At 36.3% G+C, this 23,504-nt stretch overlaps 1 protein-coding gene across 1 annotated transcript; it reads right to left on the bottom strand.

Annotated features, from left to right (window-relative positions):
* Nucleotides 1-1,385: 1,385 nt before the first annotated feature.
* Nucleotides 1,386-4,178, bottom strand: LOC113347085. Its single transcript, XM_026590673.1, has 3 exons — nt 3,543-4,178; nt 2,295-2,462; nt 1,386-2,033 (listed from the first exon to the last, which is right to left on the bottom strand). The coding sequence occupies exons 1-3, from the start codon at nt 4,026-4,028 to the stop codon at nt 1,809-1,811; spliced, it is 879 nt and encodes a 292-aa protein (XP_026446458.1). The 5' UTR covers nt 4,029-4,178; the 3' UTR covers nt 1,386-1,808.
* Nucleotides 4,179-23,504: the final 19,326 nt, after the last annotated feature.

Genomic DNA, 23,504 nt, shown 5'->3' with positions numbered 1-23,504 from the left:
GGAGTAAGATTAGATAAGAAAAGTTGGGTAGAAAATGAGGGGGATTTTTCTTTTCTTTTCTTTGTTTTTGTTTTGTGGTCTTATGATGATGATGCTGATGATGATGGTGATGAATCTAAGTTTGAGTTCATCAAGGGGAAGGTCTTTTTCTTTTCTTTTATTTTTTTCTCGGGGTTTTCAAATGGTTTGGGAGGGTAAAAAGAAAAAGAAAGAAATTAAGTTGAAAAGTTGGAACAGTTGCATTAAATTTTTATTTGTTTTTAATACAGAATGATTGGTGGTGTTGTTGGCGAGTGACTAGGTGTTGGAGTCAGTAAATATACACTGCTAACCACCACTAATATCAACCAATCTATTCTTCAGTCCCTATTCTCATGTGTAGTTTTGACAACATTCAACGAACGTTGCAAAACAATTCTCAGCTAATTGGAGTCCCTGGGCCCTGGCAATCTAACCTTCAGAAATGGTGAATTCTTTGGGACGAAAGACACGGTCTAAAATCATCAGACCACTATAACTTCATCATTTGCGAGTTAATAGTTCTTTTGACATTTTTGAATAGTCACATGAACTTTTGTTGGCAATGTTCTTCTCGGGACTAGATTTGAAAGAAAAATGTTGTCAAAACAAAAATTAAAATATGATTAGAAAAAAGATTAAACCGTCACATAAATAACGGATCAAGTAGTACTTAGCAGTAAGGAGGGAGAATCAATTACTAGTTAATAACAGAAGAAGCAAAAGCCATTCAAAGAGAATCAAATAAACAAAAAGTCTTAAAAGAAAACAAAATCAGTCAAAAACATATAAAGTGTTGAAGAAAAGGAAAGGAGGAATTTGGGGCTTCCTCGATTCTTGTCTTCCTTTAACTTCGACACAAATTCACTTTTAAGGAGCACAAATTCTCCAGTTTTAAGTTTCTAAGTCTCATTTTAACTTGATTTAGAATACTTTTACATGATGCTTGCAATAAGAAAATGGTGCAAAATTCTTTGCTTGAGCTCACAATACTGATACACCTTTAATGCTCACACACAGTCGACATACTATGTACTGGTGGCAATTCATTAATGATACTAACAAATTTTTTGCTGCTTTTGAATATCCTCCGACAAGTTACTGATGGGTTGTATGCCCTTCTTATTCCCCAACACAATCTTTCCCATGCCATATGGCATAAGTAAGGGCCATGCTTGATAGTTGATACAAACACATACATGGTGGGGCTTTTTTGTTCAACTTATTGCAGCTGGCTTGTTGGGGTTACTCGCACTGTATTGATTGAGTAAAGTGTTTTATTTACTTTGTCTTGACAATTGACCTATCCTCTTGTTGAGCACCTTACTTGCTGCAAAGAAGGAAGCTTTGGAATGAACGGTCATTGTAAAGGTCTTGGACCTTGGTCCTTCTTTTTGCCATTCTTTACCTCTGGGTTTTTCAATAAGATATACCCAGTTATCAAAATTTCAAATTAAAATATTAAAAAAATGATCGCCCCAAAATCAAGATGCACCAGTAAATAAAGGTAATCAAAAGATTCCACTGGTTCCACACTATGTCCTATTGCAGTGTAGCTTGCCAAGCTTAATTTAGGTACCCGCCATTCTGCTGCAAACCCCAAAACACTCCCTTGAAAGTGTAAGATAACTTCCAATTCAAGGATTAATCCAGAAACAATTTCCTCCTTCTCCTTCATTTGAAAAAGAATGTGTTCTGTACATGGATATATACATATACCTGTCAGAAGCAAATTCACATAGAAATAAATAATTGGGTAACGTTTTCCTTTTTTGTTTACTGTATTAGCATTAGCAAGTGGGAAGAGTAGTTTTCAAAACTGTGTCTTTCGTCGCCTCTTCTCTGATACAAGAAAGGTTCAGTTGAACCTCCCTGCAGAGCCTGCCTTCCACAAGGCGTACAGGCAACCACATCTTTGGCTTCACGTCTACAACATAAGAAAGTGTTGTTGTCTTCTCAAAGTCTTTTTCTACTCCTTCTGCTTCATTGCTGTTTTTGTATCTTTCAGTGTATGTCTGCAACTCACCCCCACCAAAACAAGCAAACCATTAGGTATAATGGATGTACAATCATCGTCAACATTCCATTTTCATCTACTCAATTTTATGCTTCAAAAAAAATCTACTCAATTTTTTTACAATTTGAGGGCGAAGATTACTATTCTTATATTGTTACCTTATTATCTCCTCAAGTGACATGTGACATACTTCTCTTTTACACGTAAGGAAAAAATAAAAGGAAAGACTTCATAGTTGCATATAAGAATATGTTTTTACCTCTTCTATGGACCATTTGCCTTCAAAGGTTTGAAAATCACCCTCAACCATCTTGAAGTCAATATCCCGCCTCCGACCAAAAGGAAGTGTCTCAAGTTCTTTCTCGTAACACTCTACAATTCCTTTGGCATCGAATTTCAGCCCAAATGCCAAGCTCTGTTGTCCAATCTGTTTACAATGAGGAGTACTTTAGAGAACACAAGTATCGACAAACACGAGGGTGAGACGTTGCATTTTTAGATGAACAGGATAGCAAATGCATTCACTTTAACAAGGATTGATCCCATCCAAAATGCAAATTATCTTGGAATGAATCTTTAACTAAGACAAAGTCTGAACCATATTGTTAACTTCTAAGTTCCATGATCCGCTGCATTAAACTTAAAGGGCTCCATTCAAGGACCCATAAAAGAAATAATTGCTGAACCTAAGAATCATTTAAATTGCAAAATGGACCAATCGTAACCTGCAAGAAAGAGAAACTTGGGTTTGTTATACTTTGTCATGGCTTTCTCTTTTAAAAGAAAAAATAAACTAGTCAAACCAGTCACCTATGATGAGCCACTCGATAGAAAAAGTGATTACTTTCGAGATTCTTTCCCCCCATTTTGTAGCTTCCTAAGAATCCAACAGCCTCAATTCTAGCCAGACTTCACAAACAGCCAGGCCAGGTAACAAAGTTTTCATTTGTGGTTGGTTGATTGTCATTGTTTACTTAATGAACTGTTCCAAATCCATTCCAAGTTAAAAAGCATTCTAGTTATTAGTTAGTTCTATCACAGCAATGCTGACAGAGCTACTCAAATCCATGTTACAAAGCTTAAACACCCAACAAAAGATTGCATTAACATCTTGTATGATCTCAGTGCCATTTACTCCTTGACGTCTCATTGAACGCTATTACAGTCCCATCAAATTAAACCTCAAAGTAATGGTAGGACAATTTTACTTTGGGTTTGTTCCCCATAGATCACCACTACCGCCAAGACCAGACACTAGGGGTAACTTGTGCAGCCACTATATCTACAGGCACGGGACTAGTCTGGTTTAAGGTTAAGTATCATAATCCTTCCCCAAACTGGTAGGCACTGTTATTTATGTTTGCTACCCAAACAACTATGTTATACACTAACTATAACAAGTTCTCCATTGTCAAATTCAGTCTACCTAATAGTTCATGAATCAATGTGGAAAACACAAAACTAATCGAAAACAAAAGATTTAAAATACAGTAAATTGATATAATACCTGGAAAAGTCTAGCAAAACTCTCACCCTTTTCGAGCAATTTACTAACAGCCAAACCAGGAATAAAATCAGCTAATCTCTCGTAATCAGTCAATATACCCCAAATAGTTTCAAGGGACGCATCAATACCAATCTGAGAACGAATTCTCCTGGAATTCTTCCCAATCTCCTCGATTTCAATATCAACACCATTAATACTATCTGCGGAGGACATGGATTCAATTGAAGAAGAACTCACAGTTCCTGAATCATAATTATCATCTTCATCGACAGGAGGGAGCTCAAAATCAGAAGATTCTGAACTTAACTTGATTGATGATGATCTTAAGAGGAGTTTCCGATTAGATGGATAAATTAGTGTTTGATTTTTGGGGAAGAAGATTAAATTAGGGTTTACATTTGACGAGAGAGATTGATGATTATAATTGGGAAAGAACAGTAAATGTTTATGATAATGAGATTGAGTTGAAGTGGGAAAATGAATCATTTTATGTATATTATATGGGTTTCTTTCACTGTATCTGTCTGTCACCAACCACCACCACCATTAACAAACAACAATTATTCACAGTGGAGATTGAATATTCAAATAAAAAAGCCCTAATGGTAGGTGAAGTGACGGTTATTCGTAAGTAGCAGCGAGTGATCGTTATTAGTCTGGGCGTGTGCGCCTATGGACCATGATTTGCCTTACCGTCTAACCTATTGTTAGCTAAACATAGCTCAACTCCCACGTAGCTTCATCGGAACAATATCAAAAATTTAACCATGTGTCTAAGACAAACTATTAACATGAACTTATTTTAGCCAATAGCCATGCATAACGATCAGAATAAAGAAGAGTGCTAATGGCAATCCAAAATTTGTTGATTATGAAAGAATTATAATCTTCTATCTCACGAAAATAATTAGGAGAGGCGTGGCAGTTACTAATTCATTGCTTATATTCATTTTAGAAAAATGCACGAGCAAACAAATTGTTTGGGAGCTCTGTTTAATAGAATCAGAAAGAATCTAGAAATACGATGTCGACATATTTTACTTTCAAATGTGAATTTGTGTTTTACACTTTTTCCCTTCTGTCAAGTTTTTTTTTTCTTTTTTTTTTCTCCGCTGCTACAAGGTTTTTAGTGAGACATAACAATAATACTAGGTATATGTTGAATATTGGATACCTGATGATCGCATTGGTATTACCGAACAATATCAGATGAAAGAAATGAAACACGATTATATGCCAAGCGAAGCAACTTCCAAAAAGAAGTAAATTGTGTTACATTAGTATTCGGACAAGTCAACTAGTAATACCGACAATCCTATCGCAAATCAATACTGGGTTTTCGTCATTCGCACCATGAAACATCGAAAGGATGATATGTCTGGTTATTCAGCAATAGGCATACTTATGGGCTTATCACGTTATACTCTTTTCCCTCCGTCAAGATTTTATCCCACGAGATTTTTCCTAAACAAGGTTTTCACAAGATAACAAGTGTGAGTCCAATTTTTTTTTAATTTTCATAATATTGTACTCTTTTTTCTTAGTTCAGTTTTTGTCTCCCTGCATTTTCCCAGCGAGATTTAAATGAAGCAATTGGCTCAGACATGATGGTTATCGAGGAGAGAATCACATGTGAAGCACTAAATTTAAAGCATTATAGGTGAAGCATGTATGTTGAACCGTATACAGGGGGGTATTATAAGACTTTGGTTACATATGTGCGTCCCATTAATATATATCTAGATTTACCTCATACAACATATAAGTAGGTAGTAAAACCTATGTAATACTACATTAAATATAATGAATGAGAGCTCACCTTCTCTTGTGTATCATTTTTCTATCTTATTTTAATTATACTACAACGTGCAACAAGTTATTCTTCTTTAAAGGGCAAGTTTCTTGATTTCCCTGATATAATCTAATCAAATATATTGAAGATGTTAAACATGGAAAAGAACGTACATCACATATCAAAGAAAACAAGAGAATTAGAATACAATATAAGTATCAAATACATGATTTTCGCATAAGAAATTGATGATATTGACAGGATGATATTTGAATTTGACTCAAAAATTAAAAATTGTCATATTATTCATAAATATGATTAAAATCTTTCATGAAAGGGGAGTAATATGCGTAGAGGCGCAATGTATCATCATTACGATCAAAATGGTAATCATCGATCTTCAAAGGAACGTAAACCCACGTCATGCTGGAATAAATCATCTTCAATCATCCATTTGAAACAATTGTTGAAATTGATATAAATGTCTTTCAAGCTACATGAACAAGCCATTAAAAACTAAAAAAAGACCCTGAAATTTCAAAATATCGTAAAAGTAGGGATATTTTTATTTAAAGTTGTGAAATTATACTAAGAATGCTCAAATATGAGTAGCAAGTATGAATATTAAAACCATACCTCACAGATTGAGATCAATTATAGACATAATGGAGAACTGAACAGTTTTTTTTCTACGTAGTTTCAATGGAGAGAGGAGTGTGTCACATGTTTATCACACAATCTAAACTTTGTGTTATAGTCCGGGAGCTATTTTTATTGCATTATAGTCTTATCACGTGACTCAAAATGACTCAATTGATGTAAATTTTATTATTGTAAGCTAAACCTTATTACGTGTCCCAAAATTCATCATGTCCCACAAAGTATTTGTTATTCCCAACACCTTCCTTGGGATCCAAGATTAGCACTCTAAATTAAATATAATATTACGATCACATAATTTATGCGACCGAAAATCAAATTTTGTGGTTGTAGTTACCTAAATATGGTGAGATGGTAAAAGTGGTATTTTAGGGTTTGCGAGTGTGAGTTCGGGAGGTTGAGCACGAACAATCTTCGCCTAAACATAGTGGTCGTTCAAATGCTGCTTCAGTCACAAGAGAAGGTAGGTCTGGTCTTAGGGAGGAAAGCTGAAGAGAGAGGGGCAGTCAGAGTATTCTAGGTTTTGCAGATTAATTGCTCGGAGTTGTTGAGAGAAAGTTGTGTTAGCTTGGAGAAAGAAAGGATCTATTTGTAGCTGAATTCTTTGATCTCTAGCCGGTGAAAATAGGGTTTGCTTGCCGTGCGGAGCACTCTACCCGTATTTTCAGGAATAACTAAGGATAAGTGAAACCGTCCTTATCTTAGATTCCTTTGACCGACTTTGCTCTCTTTCATGTGATGAGAAAATATTTGGATATTTCTCATACGTGTCGTAAACCGCCAAACCAAAACCCTAATTGATATCCCCTCATTTTTTATGACTGAAGTAGTCTTTGTGATGACGTGTTTGATAGGGTAGAATACTCTCTGTAGCTGACGTGAATCAAGATAGAAGAATATTCCCTGATTTACGAGTATGACTAGGATGAGTCATGTGCTCGGCAAAGAATTCCTTGAAAATTGTGCTAAACACGAAATGAGCTGAGGCTAAGCTCGATCTTTGTGTGGCCGGACAAAATATGACTTGTGAAAGTCAAATACTTAGTTGTGGGTCCCTCATATGGGCGTGTGGAGCTACATGGATCTTATTCACGTTTTGGAGTAAACATGCAGGATTCAGACTCAATTTGCTAGCCGTGAGCGTGTCTGAGAAGCTGAAAAAGAGACATGTGCCTTAAATGAGGCTTATGCCTAAGTATTGTGACCGTAAAAGACTCTAGAATGAGCTTGTATTGTTCAAAACTTGTGGGATGGCCGGGGCTTTGCTCTTGTATAGTTTGAGTATCTTTCGGATTGATGGACTGACAATGAGGCTAATAATGTCTTTGGTCCTTACGGGACTGTATCAATAAGACCTATGGAACATAATCTTTGACCAACTTATCTCGCGTGGATGTACTAGGAGTCAATCATGACTTTGTCCATATAATGGGGAGACCAGTGTATCTCGAGAGGATATTCTAGGAATATGTCATGAGACCCAAGGGCATAATGGTTAGTGACAAGAGTCTAAAACACCCAATTTTGATAATGATTTCTTACACTTTTCTTATTATTTATCTTGAAATTTTGTATATTACGCATTTTTTCTATGTTTTAAGGTACGATGGCTTAAAGTTGCGAAAAGGAAGGAAAAACGCCACTAAATTCATTCTATTAAATGTTTAATGTCAGGAAAATTCCTAAGACATGTTCCCATCGTAGTTTCAATTTGGTTACACCAGAATGGAACTTGTGTTGGATGAATTGAGTGGTCATCATCTGGCCATTTGGCATGGGCCTAACTCACACCGGCTCGAAAATTATACACTCTTTAGAAGATATGGACTTCACACTGTGAGTGGATTTCACACCATGGAGGCATGTGTGCGCCGGTGGAGGAAAAAATCTCAAAGAAATGAGAATTAGGTATATTTGTTGCAAGTAGGTGGAGACCATTTTCTCTTAATTCAAACATAGACATATCTCTTCCTGCATACTTTTGTCTTCAAGAATCCCGTGTAAACTTTCAAAGGCTTTTCATATTGCGCTTACTTCAATGTCGAGGTTGTATATCCTAGATCGCTTGTCTGTTTGAGATGCCCTTTTATTATGTTATTGGGAAGACATAGATATGGATTGTCGCCAGTTTTTAAGTCTTTATGCCACATTGTACAATATTCTGAATTAGGAAATGAGTCTTTGTGCTGCTTGGACTCTTGGTATACTTTAAAAACATCCCCTTAGAGCACCGTGACCTTATTAGCCTTACTTAACATAGCATGGGTCGTGATTTTGGTATCCTTAGGCCAGAGACACGTCTGTCCATTGATGTTATGTTCTTACCCTTTGTTGTAAGGATAACTTATTTTTTATTGATTCTTTACGAAAGTGTTGACCCGAGCAAAACCATGACTATCCTTTAAGATATTAAGAATCCTTGAGAAGTTTGAAATATCCTCACCCAAGCTAAACCCTAGTCGTGCTTTATATATACCTTCGACCGTTGTGTTTTTGATATGCCTTGTATAACTCCTCCCATGTTTGTAGACTTGCATGGAAGGAAAGATATATGCTGATGTGGAGACGATAATTAATTTTAGTAGGCATGAGTTTGATTCTTGCAATGTGTTCGACATGAGGAAGTCCCTAGTCAAAAACGATCTACACATTAGAGATCTTAAGGAAGAGAGATATAGCATAAAGTTGGACGATTATCCTAGAGATGACTTTGTGAGATTTACTCCAATCTTTAGTTCGTGGAGAAACATCCTCTATGGGCTTTTCTTCGGAGTTGATATATGTTTTCTTCAAACCTTGCTCGTTTGCATAAGAGCGGACGGACTCTTGAAAATGCGGGGGTCTAACAACCACACCCAACAATTCGTTTGGCAATCTGAGAGGACTTATTCCAATATACTTTCCAGAGAATCAACTAGACAGTCAGACTCAATCTAGAATTAAGTATATCAAAGAATGTAATATCTCGATCTCTTGATTGAATTCTTACTCAAGCAAATAGAAATCTGCAAGTTTAATTAAATACAAGAGAGGTAACTTGGATGGTACGAAAGACCAATATCCAAGTGTCAATCAATGTAAATCAACAACCAAAGGTTGGATATTCTAATTGATTGATCTTAACGCACAACTTGTGATATTTCAATTATATAACAAAATATAATGCGGAAAAGAAATAACACAGACACCAGAATTTTGTTAACGAGGAAACCGCAAATGTAGAAAAACCCCGGGACTTAGTCTAGTTTGAACACCACACTGTATTAAGCCGCTACAGACACTATCCTACTACCAATTAGCTTCGTAATGGACTGTAGTTGAACCCTAATCAATCTCACACTGATTCAAGGTACAATTACGATCCTTACATCTATGATCCCAGCAGGATACTACGCACTTTATTCCCTTAGCTTATCTCACCCACAACCAAGATTTGATACGACCCAAAGTCGAAGACTTGGTAAACAAATATGTCTCACACAGAAAAGTTTATAGGATTGAATAAATCTGTCTCCCACAGAAATCCCAACAGTTTTTGTTCCGTTTTTTGATAAATCAAGGTGATCAAGAACCAATTTAGAAACAAGACTTATATTCCCGAAGAACAACCTAGTATTATCAATCACCTCACAATAATCTAAATCGTATGATGGCGAAACTAGATATTGTGGAATCACAAACGATGAGACGAAGATTGTTTGTGACTACTTTTCTATCTTGCCTATCAAAGAAATAAATCTCAAGCCAATTTTACAACTGTACTCGTACGATAAAAACAGCAAGATCAGACCACACAACTACAATAGAAATAGTATCGGTCTGGCTTCACAATCCCAATGAAGTTTTCAAGTCGTTGACCTACAGGGTCTCGAGAAGAAACCTAAGGTTAAAGGAGAATCGACTCGAGCTGTACAACTAGTATCACACAAGAGGTGTGGGGATTAGGTTTCCCAGTTGTTAGAGTTATCCTTTATATAGTTTTGAAATCAGGATTTGCAATCCAAGTTGCCTTGGTAACAAAGTATTCAATAATCACCGTTATATGAAAAACCTGATTGAACCAAGCTAATATATTTCAACCGTTAGATCGAACCTAGCTTGTTACACACAAATGAAATGTACCCTCATTTAGGTTTATGTAACCGTACCCAAACGTGTACACTCATGTTGGCTCAACAATTAGTTAACCGAGGTTAGCCATATGTTTACTCTCATATTAACCTTATTCATCTTATCCATAACTAGTTCAAATGACTCAATTGAAACTAGTTAAAGAGTTGTTCAATTGTATAGAAGACACAGTTGAAACCAAATCGGTTTGATTCACTCAAATCAATCATGAACATTATATCCACGGTTTGCAAAGATTGCATTCCTTAAGATTTAAATGTTTAAGTTCATGAACAGACCGATTTGACAAAATAACCAACTTAAGTATGCCTACGGGTATGCGTACTTAAGCAACCAGATTTGAATTTGTTAAGTTTCCAAACTCAGCAGAAATTATCGGTACGGAAACTTCCGCTAGTTAGCGTACGGGTACGCATACTTAAGGTGACTAGTTTAGGAGTTTGTAATTCCCAAACTCAGCAGATATTTTCTGTTCGAAAACTTCCTCTAGTATGCGTACGGGTACGCATACTTAAAGTGACTAGTTTAGGAGTTTGTAATTCCTAAACACAGCTGATATTTTCGGTTCGAAAACTTCTACCAGTATGCATACGGGTACGCATACTTATGTTGTCTCCTTCACCAACTTTGTATACACACATATGCATACACTTGGTTCCCGGTTTATGGATTTATGCACTAATGTGCGAACACAATATATATGCTTATATCCAAGGATGGTTATATCATCAACTCTTAATTTCAATCATTGAAACTTTCCTAGAGGACGTTATATAGTTGTTGTTTACAATCTATTTTTCGTCAAAGCGATTTTCAAGTTATTGAAATTATCATAATGAAACATTCCAAGGCAACACCAAATGATTGTATCACACAAACCACGTTAGATGTAGCTCGGCAATTTTCACATGATCGTATTCGAATTTTCATCAAGAATGTAAGATGAACATGGCTAAAGCGAAAGATTGCCAACATATATTTCGAGAAATATATAAGCGAGATAAACTCAGCTCGAAATCTCAAATATGCATAATAGAAAATTATATCGAAACACGACTTATGTCTCAATATAGGAGATAGAGTATAAATAGACTTTCCAAGTGATAAATGAGTTTAAGTCTCCACATAACTTTTGTCGATGAAGTTCCACAAGCTCCCCTTGGTAGTTTTTCGTCTTCAAATGATGAACGCCAAGAGATCTAAGCTCAACTACACTATTTATGTCCTAGTCCGAGACATCTATAAATAGGCTAGAAATCAAGACTTATAGTTTTGATCACTAACATTGACAAACATGCTTGAGATAACAACTCATGCGAGTTCGACCGAGCAGTGCTCTAAAAATCTCCCCCTTTGTCAATTTTAATGACAAAACTATCAATACATATGGATTACAAAATAAATAAATACATGCGGATCCTCATCCACATGCTTGATATCCTTGGCATCTCCAATACGGCTCGAAATCTTCGTCACTTCCGAGTACTCCAATGATCCCAAAGGTTGTAAGTTTAGCATTATCGTTGTTGAGGATCCGTAGCTATAACAATGAAAAACAAATGCTCTCGATCATTGTTATACAGTGTCATAGTATTATTACACAGCATCAAAGTTCAATTATATCACAGCTTTGACAAAAATACTATGGTGATATGTATCGCTCCCCCTTAGTTAATACTTTATATCAACATGAAAACCACTCCCCCTTGCATAATGATCCGTAAACCATATGTATTTGTAGTATGAACTACACATTAATTCTCCCCCTTTTTGTCAATAAAATTGGCAAAGATACGAAATTAATGGGATCCTAATGAAATTTCCACGGATATACTTCACGACCAAAAGAGAACAACATACCAACAAAGATGCAATCATAAAGCCGAAACTAAATTCATTCATCAAGGAGATTATAAACATACAAGATAACCCCTAAAATATTCCACAACCGCACTCCCCACAAAGATATGGCAATTAAGCACAAGTTCAAAAGAACTCCCCCCCATAAAATGTCATTCCCAAAGGAACAACAAAGGCGACCTTTCTTTTACAAGAAAATAATGATTTATTTGGATATAACCAAATCACATGAAAAAATGAATTTGTATACAAAATACACAATCAAATTAATCATAAGAGAACTTATGATTAATTCAATCGGAATACACAACTAAATTACCACAAGAGTTTGATCAATTCAATTGGTCATGCTTGACATAAGATAACTTACGGAGAAACACAACTAAACAAACCATGAAATGATCAATTCAATTGATTATGCTCAAACATAATAAAAATTGTGAAGCAACACAGTACATACACAAAAATGTGGATCGGAGATCGACCAATACTGCGGAATATACAAGGATTAATTATATCTTTCATCACTATTTGCATAATGACATATAACCAACTTAATCCTTGTGAAAAAAAAGTTTTATCCTTTCTCTTATCAAACTAGTGATATAAAAGTCTTTGACTTTTGTTTGTCAAAAGTTTATTCTATCTTTTATGAATACATTCATATCAACATTATAGAGATTACTTTTGAACAAGTATGGGACAATCATAGTTCACGGATGCAAACACCATATCCCATAACAATTTGCAATATATAAAACCATAAAGATTAAAATTGCAAACATCATCTTCCAAATAACTTAGAATTTTGATTAATAAATCTAAAAACATTGAAGATGAAAACATTTGGAACTAGCTATGTATAATCACAATAATAGATATTCCAAACCCTAGTTATTCTTCTAAACAAAAACAAGAATAAAAATTCTTATAAGAAGATTTACTAGACAAACTCAGCCACTAGAGCACGGACAAGTGAAAGTTCATCAGTGGCTTTCTTAAGCTCCTCCTTCAGAAACATGTTCACGAACGATTCCAAAATCTTGAAGAAAATTTCCAACCAATTGAAGAGACATCTGAATTGGAAGATCTTTTTCATGATTAATTGCTTTGTAGCAAATAACAGGAATGGGAACATCATCAAGCTCAAAGGCTTTATCATCAAAGTTGTCTTCCTTTTTGCTTCCTTCCATTGTGCACTTGCCCAATCAACCAGGAGAGCTCTGCCGCTACCGTACTAATATGTCAAAAAAAAACTTTTGACCTGTATTTAAAGGGTTTTTCAAGAGAACCCTAGGGTTTCTGGTAGACGTTTGGTAACTATATGGGTGCACTGGTTAGTGGTCGTGACCCAAATATCACGGTCAGAGACCAAATGAAGCAAACAGGTTTAGAACCAATGACATGAATCATCACTATGAAGAGACTCGGCTATCATTATTAGGAAGAATAAACTAGTATTCTTAAGAAGGTATTGAGAGGCCAATATTGAACAATATAGTTCAAGACAATGCACAGGAAAGGAGATCAAGGATATCTCAAAAAGTTACAACATAGACCATTTATCAAGAAGTCGGTATCTTCTTGATAATTATGTGTATCTTCTCATTGGTCCATAAAGATGATACACATAAGGAAACGGTCAAGTTGTTTGTTAATGAACATGAAGTTCATCAGAGATATTGGTACATCCTTGTATACCTCCTTGACCTACAATGGAATTCTTATCTATAGAAGAATTAACAGGAGAAAGACAAGAATTACCTGAATCAGCTGCTTTTCTTGCCTTCTTGATCTTGCGTTTGAGATCGTTGATGTTTGTCTTGAGTTCTGACACACGATTTTTGATGTGAATGTAGTCAAGAACACTTATTTTAGACGCAAGATCATTATTGACGGAAAGAGAGAATTTTGAAGAATTTTTCTTTCTTCGATATATTTTTCTCCTTACAGGTCTTTCAGAGATATCAGTCAGCCATCCAATATTGTTCTTTTCCATTTGTAAAAAGGAGAAATGTTATGTTGATAATTAGGAATTGGCCCATCACAGATCTTTTCTTGATTGTGGAATGAATCTTTAACTGAACACTTGGGAAGATGTTTGATTACTTATTTTGACATCCATACGAGAATGTTATGAAGTTTTTCATTTCGTAGACGAAGATGACATTTTCTTTCGATGTGACCTTTCTTTCCGTAATAATTACAGTTGACATGATTGTATTTATGCATTCTCATCTAAGTCGTCTTTGAAGACTGGCGGACTTCATTTCCAGGAACATATGCAGTTGTAGATCGAAGAGAATCATTTTCCTTGACAAAAACCGTCTTACCAGGTTTTAGAGCATTAGTACTATTATAGCCTAGACCACGTGTATTACGAGGTCATTTACATGTTCCAAGCATAGAAGACAGTTTTGTAGAGCTAGAGTTGAATTTTTCAAATTCTCTTCTAGGGCATTGACCTTTTCAAGAGCAGCAATAAGATCAGTCTCTAATTGCTTTTCTCTGGATAAAAAAACCTTTTCTCTGTCATTCAAACCTTTTTGTTGAGATCCATATCTTGCTTCGGTTTATACAAGTCTTTCTTTCATCACAAAGAGATTTCGACGAAGATCATCACATTCAGAATTCTTTGAACATATATCCTCGTCACGATTTCTGGGAGTAGCTTGTAACAAACTATACCCGCAATCGTACCCTTTAAAGAGTTTTCTAAATTTTCTGTTTTCAATGCAGAGAGGAGTTAGAAATTCAGCCAAGCATGATGTTGACTTTTTTTTCTTTAGAAAACGATCAAAAAGGATGATGTACTGTGAGACTTATTCTTCGACATTTTATCCTTATTCGGAATCACTATCATCAGAGATTTCATCTAATTATTCATCAAGACGAGTCTCCCAATTTGAAGTGGGTTTGGAAGAAAACGAAGTTAAAATGGAATTCTCAATGGAAACATGACTTTTATCCAAGATGGAATGTTCCCGAACTGGTAGTGCGTGATTATAGAAAATACTGTCCATCCTCAGATCGCTACAAACACAGATTTATAAGGCCTTTAACGTGTTTGCCTGCTCTGATACCAATTGAAAATGCGGGGGTCTAACAACCACACCTAACAATTCGTTTGGCAATATGAGAGGACTTACTCCAATATACTTTCTATAGAATCAACTAGACAGTCAGACTCAATCTAGAATAAAGTATATCAAAGAGTGTAATATCTCGATCTCTCGATTTAAGTCTTACTCAAACAAACAGAAATCTGCGAGTCTAATTAAATACAAGAGAGATAACTTGGATGGTACCAAAGACCAATATCCAAGTGTCAATCAATGTAAATCAACAACCAAAGGTTGGATATTCTAATTGATTGATCTTAACGCACAACCTGTGATATTTCAATTATATAACAAAACATAATGCGGAAAAGAAATAACACAGACACCAGAATTTTGTTAACAAGGAAACCGCAAATGCAGAAAAACCCCGGGACCTAGTCCAGTTTAAACACCACACTGTATTAAGCCGCTACATACACTAGCCTACTACCAATTAACTTCGAACTGGACTGTAGTTGAACCCTAATCAATCTCACACTGATTCAAGGTACAGTTGCGCTCCTTACATCTATGATCCCAGTAGGATACTACGTACTTGATTCCCTTAGCTGATCTCACCCACAACCAAGATTTGCTACGACCCAAAGTCGAAGACTTGATAAACAAATCTGTCTCACACAGAAAAGTCTATAGGATTGAATAAATCTGTCTCCCACAGAAATACCCAAGAGTTTTTGTTCCATCTTTTGATAAATCAAGGTGAACACCAATTGATAAACCGGACTTATATTCCCGAAGAACAACCTATTATTATCAATTACCTCACAATAATCTAAATCATATGATGGCGAAACTAGATATTGCGGAACCACAAACGATGAGACGAAGATTATTTGTGACTACTTTTCAATCTTGCCTATCGGATAAATAAATCTCAAGCCAATTTTATAATTGTACTCGTACGATAGAAACAACAAGATCAGATCACACAATGACAAGAGAAGTAGTATCGGTCTGGCTTCACAATCCCAATGAAGTCTTCAAGTCGTTAACCTACAGGGTCTCGAGAAGAAACCTAAGGTTAAAGGAGAATCGACTCTAGCAATACAACTAGTATCACACAGGAGGTGTGGGTATTAGGTTTTTCAGTTGTTAGAGTTCTCCTTTATATATTTTTCAAATCCGGGTTTGCAACCCAAGTTACCTTGGTAACAAAGCATTCAATAATCACCGTTAGATGCAAAACCTGATTCACCCAAGCTAATATCTTTCAACCGTTAGATCGAACCTAGCTTGTTACACATAAATGAAATGTACCCTCATTTAGGTTTATGTAACCGCACCCAAATGTGTACACTCATGTTGGCTCAACAATTAGTTAACCGAGGTTAGCCATATGTTTACTCTCATATTAACCTTATTCATCTTATCCATAACTAGTTCAAATGACTCAAATGAAACTAGTTAAAGAATTGTTCAATTGTGTAAAAGACACAATTGAAATCAAATCGGTTTGATTCACTCGAATCAATCATGAACATTATAGCCACGGTTTGCAAAGATTGCATTCCTTAAGATTTAAATGTTTAAGTTCATGAACAGACTGATTTGACAAAATAACCAGCTTAAGTATGCGTACTTAATCAAAAGGATTTGAGTTTGTTAAGTTTCCAAACTCAGCAGAAATTCTCGGTACGAAAACTTCCGCCAGTATGCGTATGGGTACGCATGCTTAAGCTGACTAGTTTAGGAGTTTGTAATTCCCAAACTCAGCAGATATTTTCGGTTCGAAAACTTCCTCTAGTATGCGTACAATTAAGGTGACTAGTTTAGGAGTTTGTAATTCCTAAACACATCAGATATTTTCGGTTCGAAAACTTCTACCAGTATGCATACGGGTACACATACTTATGTTGTCTCCTTCGCCAACTTTGTATACACACATATGCATACACTTGGTTCCCGATTTATGGATTTATACACTAATGTGCGAACACACTGTATATGCTTATATCCAAGGATGGTTATATCACCAACTCTTAATTTCAATCATTGAAACTTTCTTAGAGAACATTATATAGTTGTTGTTCACAAACTATTTTTCGTCAAAGCAATCTTCAAGTTATTGAAATTATCATAATGAAACATTCCAAGGCAACACCAAATGATTGTATCACACAAACCATTTTAGATGTAGCTCGGAAATTTTAATATGATCTTATTCGGACTTTCGTCACGAATGTAAGATGAACCTGGCTAAAGCGAAAGGTTGCCAACACATATTTCGAGAAATATATAAGCGAGATAAACTCAGCTCGAAATCTCAAATGTGCATAATAGAAAACTATATCGTAACACGACTTATATATCAATATAGAAGATAAAGTAGAAATAAACTTTCCAAGTTTTATATGAGTTTAAGTCTCCACATACCTTTTTTTGATGAAGTTCCATAAGCTCCCCTTAGTAGTTCTTCGTCTTCAAATGATGAACGCCGAGAGATCTAAGCTCAACTATCTATGTCCTATTCTGAGACATCTATAAAGAGGCTAGAAATCAAGACTTATAGTTTTGATCACTAACATTGACAAACATGCTTGAGATAGCAACACATGCGAGTTCGACCGAGAAATGCTATAACAACTCTAGTATAATTTTCTACTTGACAAGAACCTTAGATTTCTCTGTGCCGGTGGTGTCCAAGTTTTTTTTTTATCCAAGTTGTATTTTTGGGTAATTTGAACATGTCTACACATCTTATATTTTATTGTTCAAAGATATTCTTTGATACTCAAGGTGGGATCAATGTTTGAGAATCTTTTTGTTGAGATTTTCGAATATATATTTTTTATTTTTCCAGCAAGTAAGACATATCTGTGGAAATTATAGTATTTAAGTATCTTGTATGCTAGCTAATACTGAGTTGTAATGTAAGAGGGATTTCTATATGACAGTTGGATATTGAACTTTTTTCGAGTAGGTTTCTAGCCTTATTTAGACAAAACCGAAAATAAGTGTATATTGCATATTTTGTGAATATTTTCTGTTATGGGAATTCCTTTGTGTCCAAACTACCTTGGTCTACGAATAAATAAGTTTGTTCTTCTTACAAACTCATCCTAAGGCAGACACTTCATTTTGTAGTCACTGTTGTAGCCGATTAATAATATTACTTGTAATACTAAATTGGAGAGCAAAGTAACCTAATTAGGAGAAATCTCTTATATTCGCTAGTTTAAAGACTTCCGTGGGATCAAAAAGCGTCCACTAGTACTGTCTACTAGTACTATTAGTGGGAAACTAGAATTTGCATTTCAGGCAAACTAATTCTCGGAGCCAGCAAAACTACCTTGTTGTGTTGTTACTGGTGGAATCGTCTATTCAGAGACGAAAGTAACCTAATTAGGAGAAATCTCTTACGACCGCTCGGTTTAAAAGACTTCTTTGGGATTTAGAAGCTCTATTAGTACCGTTGATGGGAAACTATATAACTGCAGTTTATTATAAGTTTTTGATTGATTTGATTGACTAACGTTGGTTGAACCTTGATTGCACCTAGTTTGATTATTATTGAGATCATTATCTTCTAACATAAGGCTACTCAAACTAGATTAAGGATTGACATAGTTCAGATCTTTTTTTAGATCCGACGATAGGCTTGTACTATATCATCCATTGTAACATACTCCGTTCGGTGTGTGATCGATCATAAGGGAATCGAGTTTGTTTGTGCAAGTACTTTTGAAGACATTAGAGATTTTGAAGACAATAATATTTCTTATTAGTTTCTAATCTTTGTGATATACTTCGTGCACACTTGATCGGCTGAGATGCGATTAAGCCTTGTTTATCTTTAATAGAAATTTGATTGCTAGTCGTGATAGATCGACATCTCTTTGTACTTCTCTTGATTGATCCGACGAAACAAAGGAGTTTATTAGATTAAACGGAAGATCCATTTGTTGATCTCAACAGAAATTTTTTGTTTACTTCTTGAGATTGATAGAGCATTTATCGAAAAGATTAGTCATTTACGGTTTCGAAAGAAGATCCAAAATGAGTGCTTGAAGTCTTCACAAAGGCTGAAGCAGCTTAAGATATTGGAATCTATCTTAGGGGATTCATATGCGTTGGCCAGATTGGTTATATGCGCATGGATAAATAGGAAACAAGGTAACTAGGGGTAGTTTACTTGGTCTCAACTATACAAAGTTGGTAGTAGTCTTTGTATAACAGCTTAACTATGAGAGTATTCCAAACTGGACTAGGTCCCGGGGTTCTTCTACATTTTAGGTTTCTTCATTAACATAATCTTGTTGTGTCTTTACTTATGCTTTACTGTTTATGGGTGAAAACTGTTTCTGCTGGTTTTGGTAAATTTGGGTGTGTGTGGATGAGAAACGAATCTAAACCCTAAACAAATACACTTCACGGGAGTACTTTAGATTCGAGAGATCAATCTGTACAATTCTGGCCTAAACTAAGAAATGGCCGTTCCAGACTTGCTTCGCTCACAAAGTGAAGGAGATGGGGTTGATCTTAGTGAGGGAAGCGAAGAAGGTGTTGAGATTGTGAAGGTGTTGGCTTTTTATGACTTGTATCAGAATGTTGAACTGACTTGCACAATGTAAGCTATCAGTTCTGGGTGTTTTCTGAATATGGTGTTAACAACAACTTGGTTTTTGTTGTTTGGAAATAGGTCGAAGAACCTATTTATACAAGTCATTTAAGTGCAATCCTCACTCGTAGGGAGTGGAGGAAGTTAAGTGATGGAGTAGTGGGGTCGTGTAGGGATGGTGATTGTCACACAATCACGCCTTTTCCCACTTTCCTCATCACTGTTAACCGTCCATCATTTCCTAACACGTTCTCGTAATGAGCGCGTTGCGCTCCGCACGCTGTAAACCGCCAGACCAATACCCCAGTAAGTATCCCCCAGTTTGTGACATGTTTGATGTCTCGAGTGAGTGGGTCAAGTCGTGGGACTTGCCGCAAAAAATAACATACGATGCTAAGTTAAATAACTAAGTTATTTATGGAATTGGTATTCATAAAATATCGTACATGCTCGATGCATGTGGTGCATCGCTTTTAAGCAAGCAACTCAAAATAATCGATATGCATGAAACATCGTTGTTTTAAAGCTTGATTGGATAAGTTGCGGATTGAGCGTCTTAAAATGGCAGCATGCCAGTCTACCTTTGGGTGATTGATGAGTACCAAATATTGTATATATTTGCACCTTTTTATTGGCATTTAACTCATCATTTGTGCACTAACGCTCCATTTTATCCCATATTATGTGTTTTTGTTGTTTTCAAGAATAAATACTTTTCTCAATTAATTTTGCATTTTTAGGTACTAAATAAAGCCTGGTTAACTCACGGAGCGAAAAGAGCAAAGAAACGGCAAAGACTCCCGCAAAAAGGCAACGAAGAATGATGTTTGCAAGAGCCGGATCAACTAGAAGTGGGCTTGAAGAGGAAGAATTGTCCTTAAAGAAGATATGGGCTTGGCATACTCAAGTCCTGAAACCCTTACCCAAATCCATTTCCAATATCCATACCCATTTCCATGAGAGCCATCAGATTGGATCCATCACATCATCCAACGTTCGCCTCATCACCGTGCATCGAATCTTGAAGCTCATGTCAAACATCATAGTACCTAACTCCAATCTAAGCCGTCAGAATTGTTGTACCACGCATCCAACGGTCGCTCCACATCCATTCCATCGCGCCGTTGGATCACTCCATCACCTTTTCATCCTACGCTTATCATCACCGATCATCAAATTTTGATACACCCGCTCAACACCCTAGCACCAAATATCTTCTCCCAAAACCATCGACTTCTCCTCTTCTTCCCAAATTTCTCCTTCTTCCCCGACCAACAGACCTACAACACCATTCTTCCCCTTCTTCTCGAGCTTCACCATCACTACCTTTACCCGACACCACAGCAGACTAACCCTAAACCCTAGACTTTCTCTAGCTTAGTTTTAGCTTCTCGCAAAGACGCTACAACCAAGAAAGAGAGAACTAGGGTTTGTAGCAGAGGCGATGTAAGAGACAATTGGAGCAGGAGGAGTAGCAGAGACGGAAGACAATACATGGGTCGAGGGGGAGACAACAAAAGCAGATACGGGTGAGCTTTAATTTTAATTTTCAATGTAAACCCTAAATTGGAATTTTGGGGGAAACTGTTAAGAACCCTAATTTTGGGTATAAATAGAACATGGTATTGTGTGTGTGTGGGTATGCCCGGATTAGCCGGCAAGCTGTAGTAATTTATGTTTGTTTTAAGTAGTGTTATTATGTTCTAATTCAATAACTAGGGTTTAGATGAAACCTTAGATTTCTGATGTATTATTCATACTAATTGTGTTGCTCTTGAATGCTTAAACTATTAGGATAGTTTCAATCTTAGTACGTCAATCCTTTGCTTTCACAGTGTATGCCGTGTATCCATTGTAGTCAGGATAAAACTGTGTTGATTATGCTGCAGCTCATTCTTTAGAGACTATTGTTAATCCCTTGATTAGTTGTGCTTAATTAGACAGTTAGTGCTCCGGATTGATATTTTAGTTGTGATTGAATCATCCATTGGTGAAACACCTTAGGTAAGTAATAGACTTGACACCTCTACCTTATCTGTTAAAATGACAAGAGTATCATAATCAGTTGAATACATAGTATGAGTTAATGGTGGATTCGAAAATCCTAGTACCTTCATTCTCAGTGTTTACTCCCTGTGTTATTTGCATCTTTTACTTTTATTTATTTTCTGTTGTAATCCTCACCAACACCTTGTCGTATCGACACATCAAAACAACCCCCATTTTGGTTACTCTTTCTTGTTTAGAATCAGTTTAAGTGAGACCATAGTTTCAAATCTACACCCACCTTGTCCCTGTGGATCGACCTGTGATTTCCCTGTGTTACATTGTGACACTGTGCAGTTGCAGTTATACATAGTCGTAGGTACTCTTTTTAGTCCTACCAAGTTTTTGGCGCCGCTGCCGGGGACTTGGCTGCTGTGTGGTTGAAGCTTTGTGTATCTTGCTTTGCTGTTTTCTGTTTTCCTTGTTGTTCATCTTAGTTTTTCTTTACTTACATCTTAGCTAACTTACTGTGCATTTAGTGTAAGCATATTTGTTGTTTTTCCTGTAACTGCATTTTAGTTTCTCATCTGTAGCTGCACCTGCATCTCATATTCTTAGCTGCATAGTCTTGTAGTTTTGCATCACTTGTTGATAAAAATCCTTGAGTCTTCCTACAAGGAGAAGCTGGTTCTCTGACAATCCTTGTTTTTCACTTACAGGTACCACTGGCGCTCTGTTGTGAGCTGATTCAAGACTTTGAAGCTGCTGGGCTGGGCTTGTCACCAAGCTGTTGTTGCTGGTGAAGCTAGGACTGTTGGTGCTGCCCCTTTGCTGCTGGGTTTCTACTTCTCTTCTGTTAGGCTGTGCAATGTGAAACAAGAGAACAAAGCCCAACTGGGCTGCTGTTTGTGGAGTGGAAGACTGAACAAAGCCCAACTGGGCTGTGCAACAAACAAAAAGGGGTAAAAAGCCCAACTGGGTTTCCCTCCAAACAAGTAAGCCTAACCCATTAGCAAAGCCCAACTGGGCCTTCTTTACTGTCTGTTGGGCTTGTATTTTTGAAATTGTGGGCTTCTAATTAAGTGTCTCTGGGCTTGGCTCAAGTTTCAAAAGTTAAAAAATTTTCAAACCAACTTCCAACCCAACAGTTGGGCATGTTCAAAACTTCCTTTTGGGCTGCACAATTCTCCCACCAATGTGGGCTTGCTCCTAACAACAAAACCAAATTTTTCTCCCAACTCAAAACCAAATTCTTGCTCCACCAATGTGGGCTTGCTCCCAATTTTAAAACCAAAGTTTTTCTCCCAATATTAAAAACCAAATTTTTCTCCTTCTTTTTAACCAAAAATCCCAAATAGGCTTTACCTTTAAAGCCTAAAAACCAAATTTTTGAAACCCATAACTGAAAAGTGTGGGCCTTATTTCTCTTTTTTAATTGTGTGATTGTTTGATAAACATAACATGTCTGGATTTTGGTCTGCCACTGGGAATAAATCTATTAGAGAAGCTTACGGGCAAGATTCACCTTATGAGCCTCCCACAGACCATGATGTCAATAGTTATAGGGATTATTATTATGGACCCTCTGTAGGTCATGAACCTCAATATGCAAACCCTAAGGACTACTCACACATGTATCATCCACCATTGAGTGTAAATGAACATCTAGACAATATCCAACTCACACATTCGTCACTTGTGAATCAGTTAGAGGCTCGGATCACTGCTTTAGAAATGCAAACACATGAGAAATCTGTAGCATCTAGTTCACATAGACGACCTGAAATCTATGCATGTGCCTTATGTGGTGGTTTAGACCACCCTGATAGATATTGCTATATTTTGCATGATTA

Source organism: Papaver somniferum, chromosome 2 (genome assembly GCF_003573695.1).
Source record: "Papaver somniferum cultivar HN1 chromosome 2, ASM357369v1, whole genome shotgun sequence".
NCBI lineage: Eukaryota > Viridiplantae > Streptophyta > Magnoliopsida > Ranunculales > Papaveraceae > Papaver > Papaver somniferum.
The sequence above is the reverse complement of the archived record's forward strand: the minus strand, read 5'-3'. Positions and strand labels throughout refer to the sequence as shown.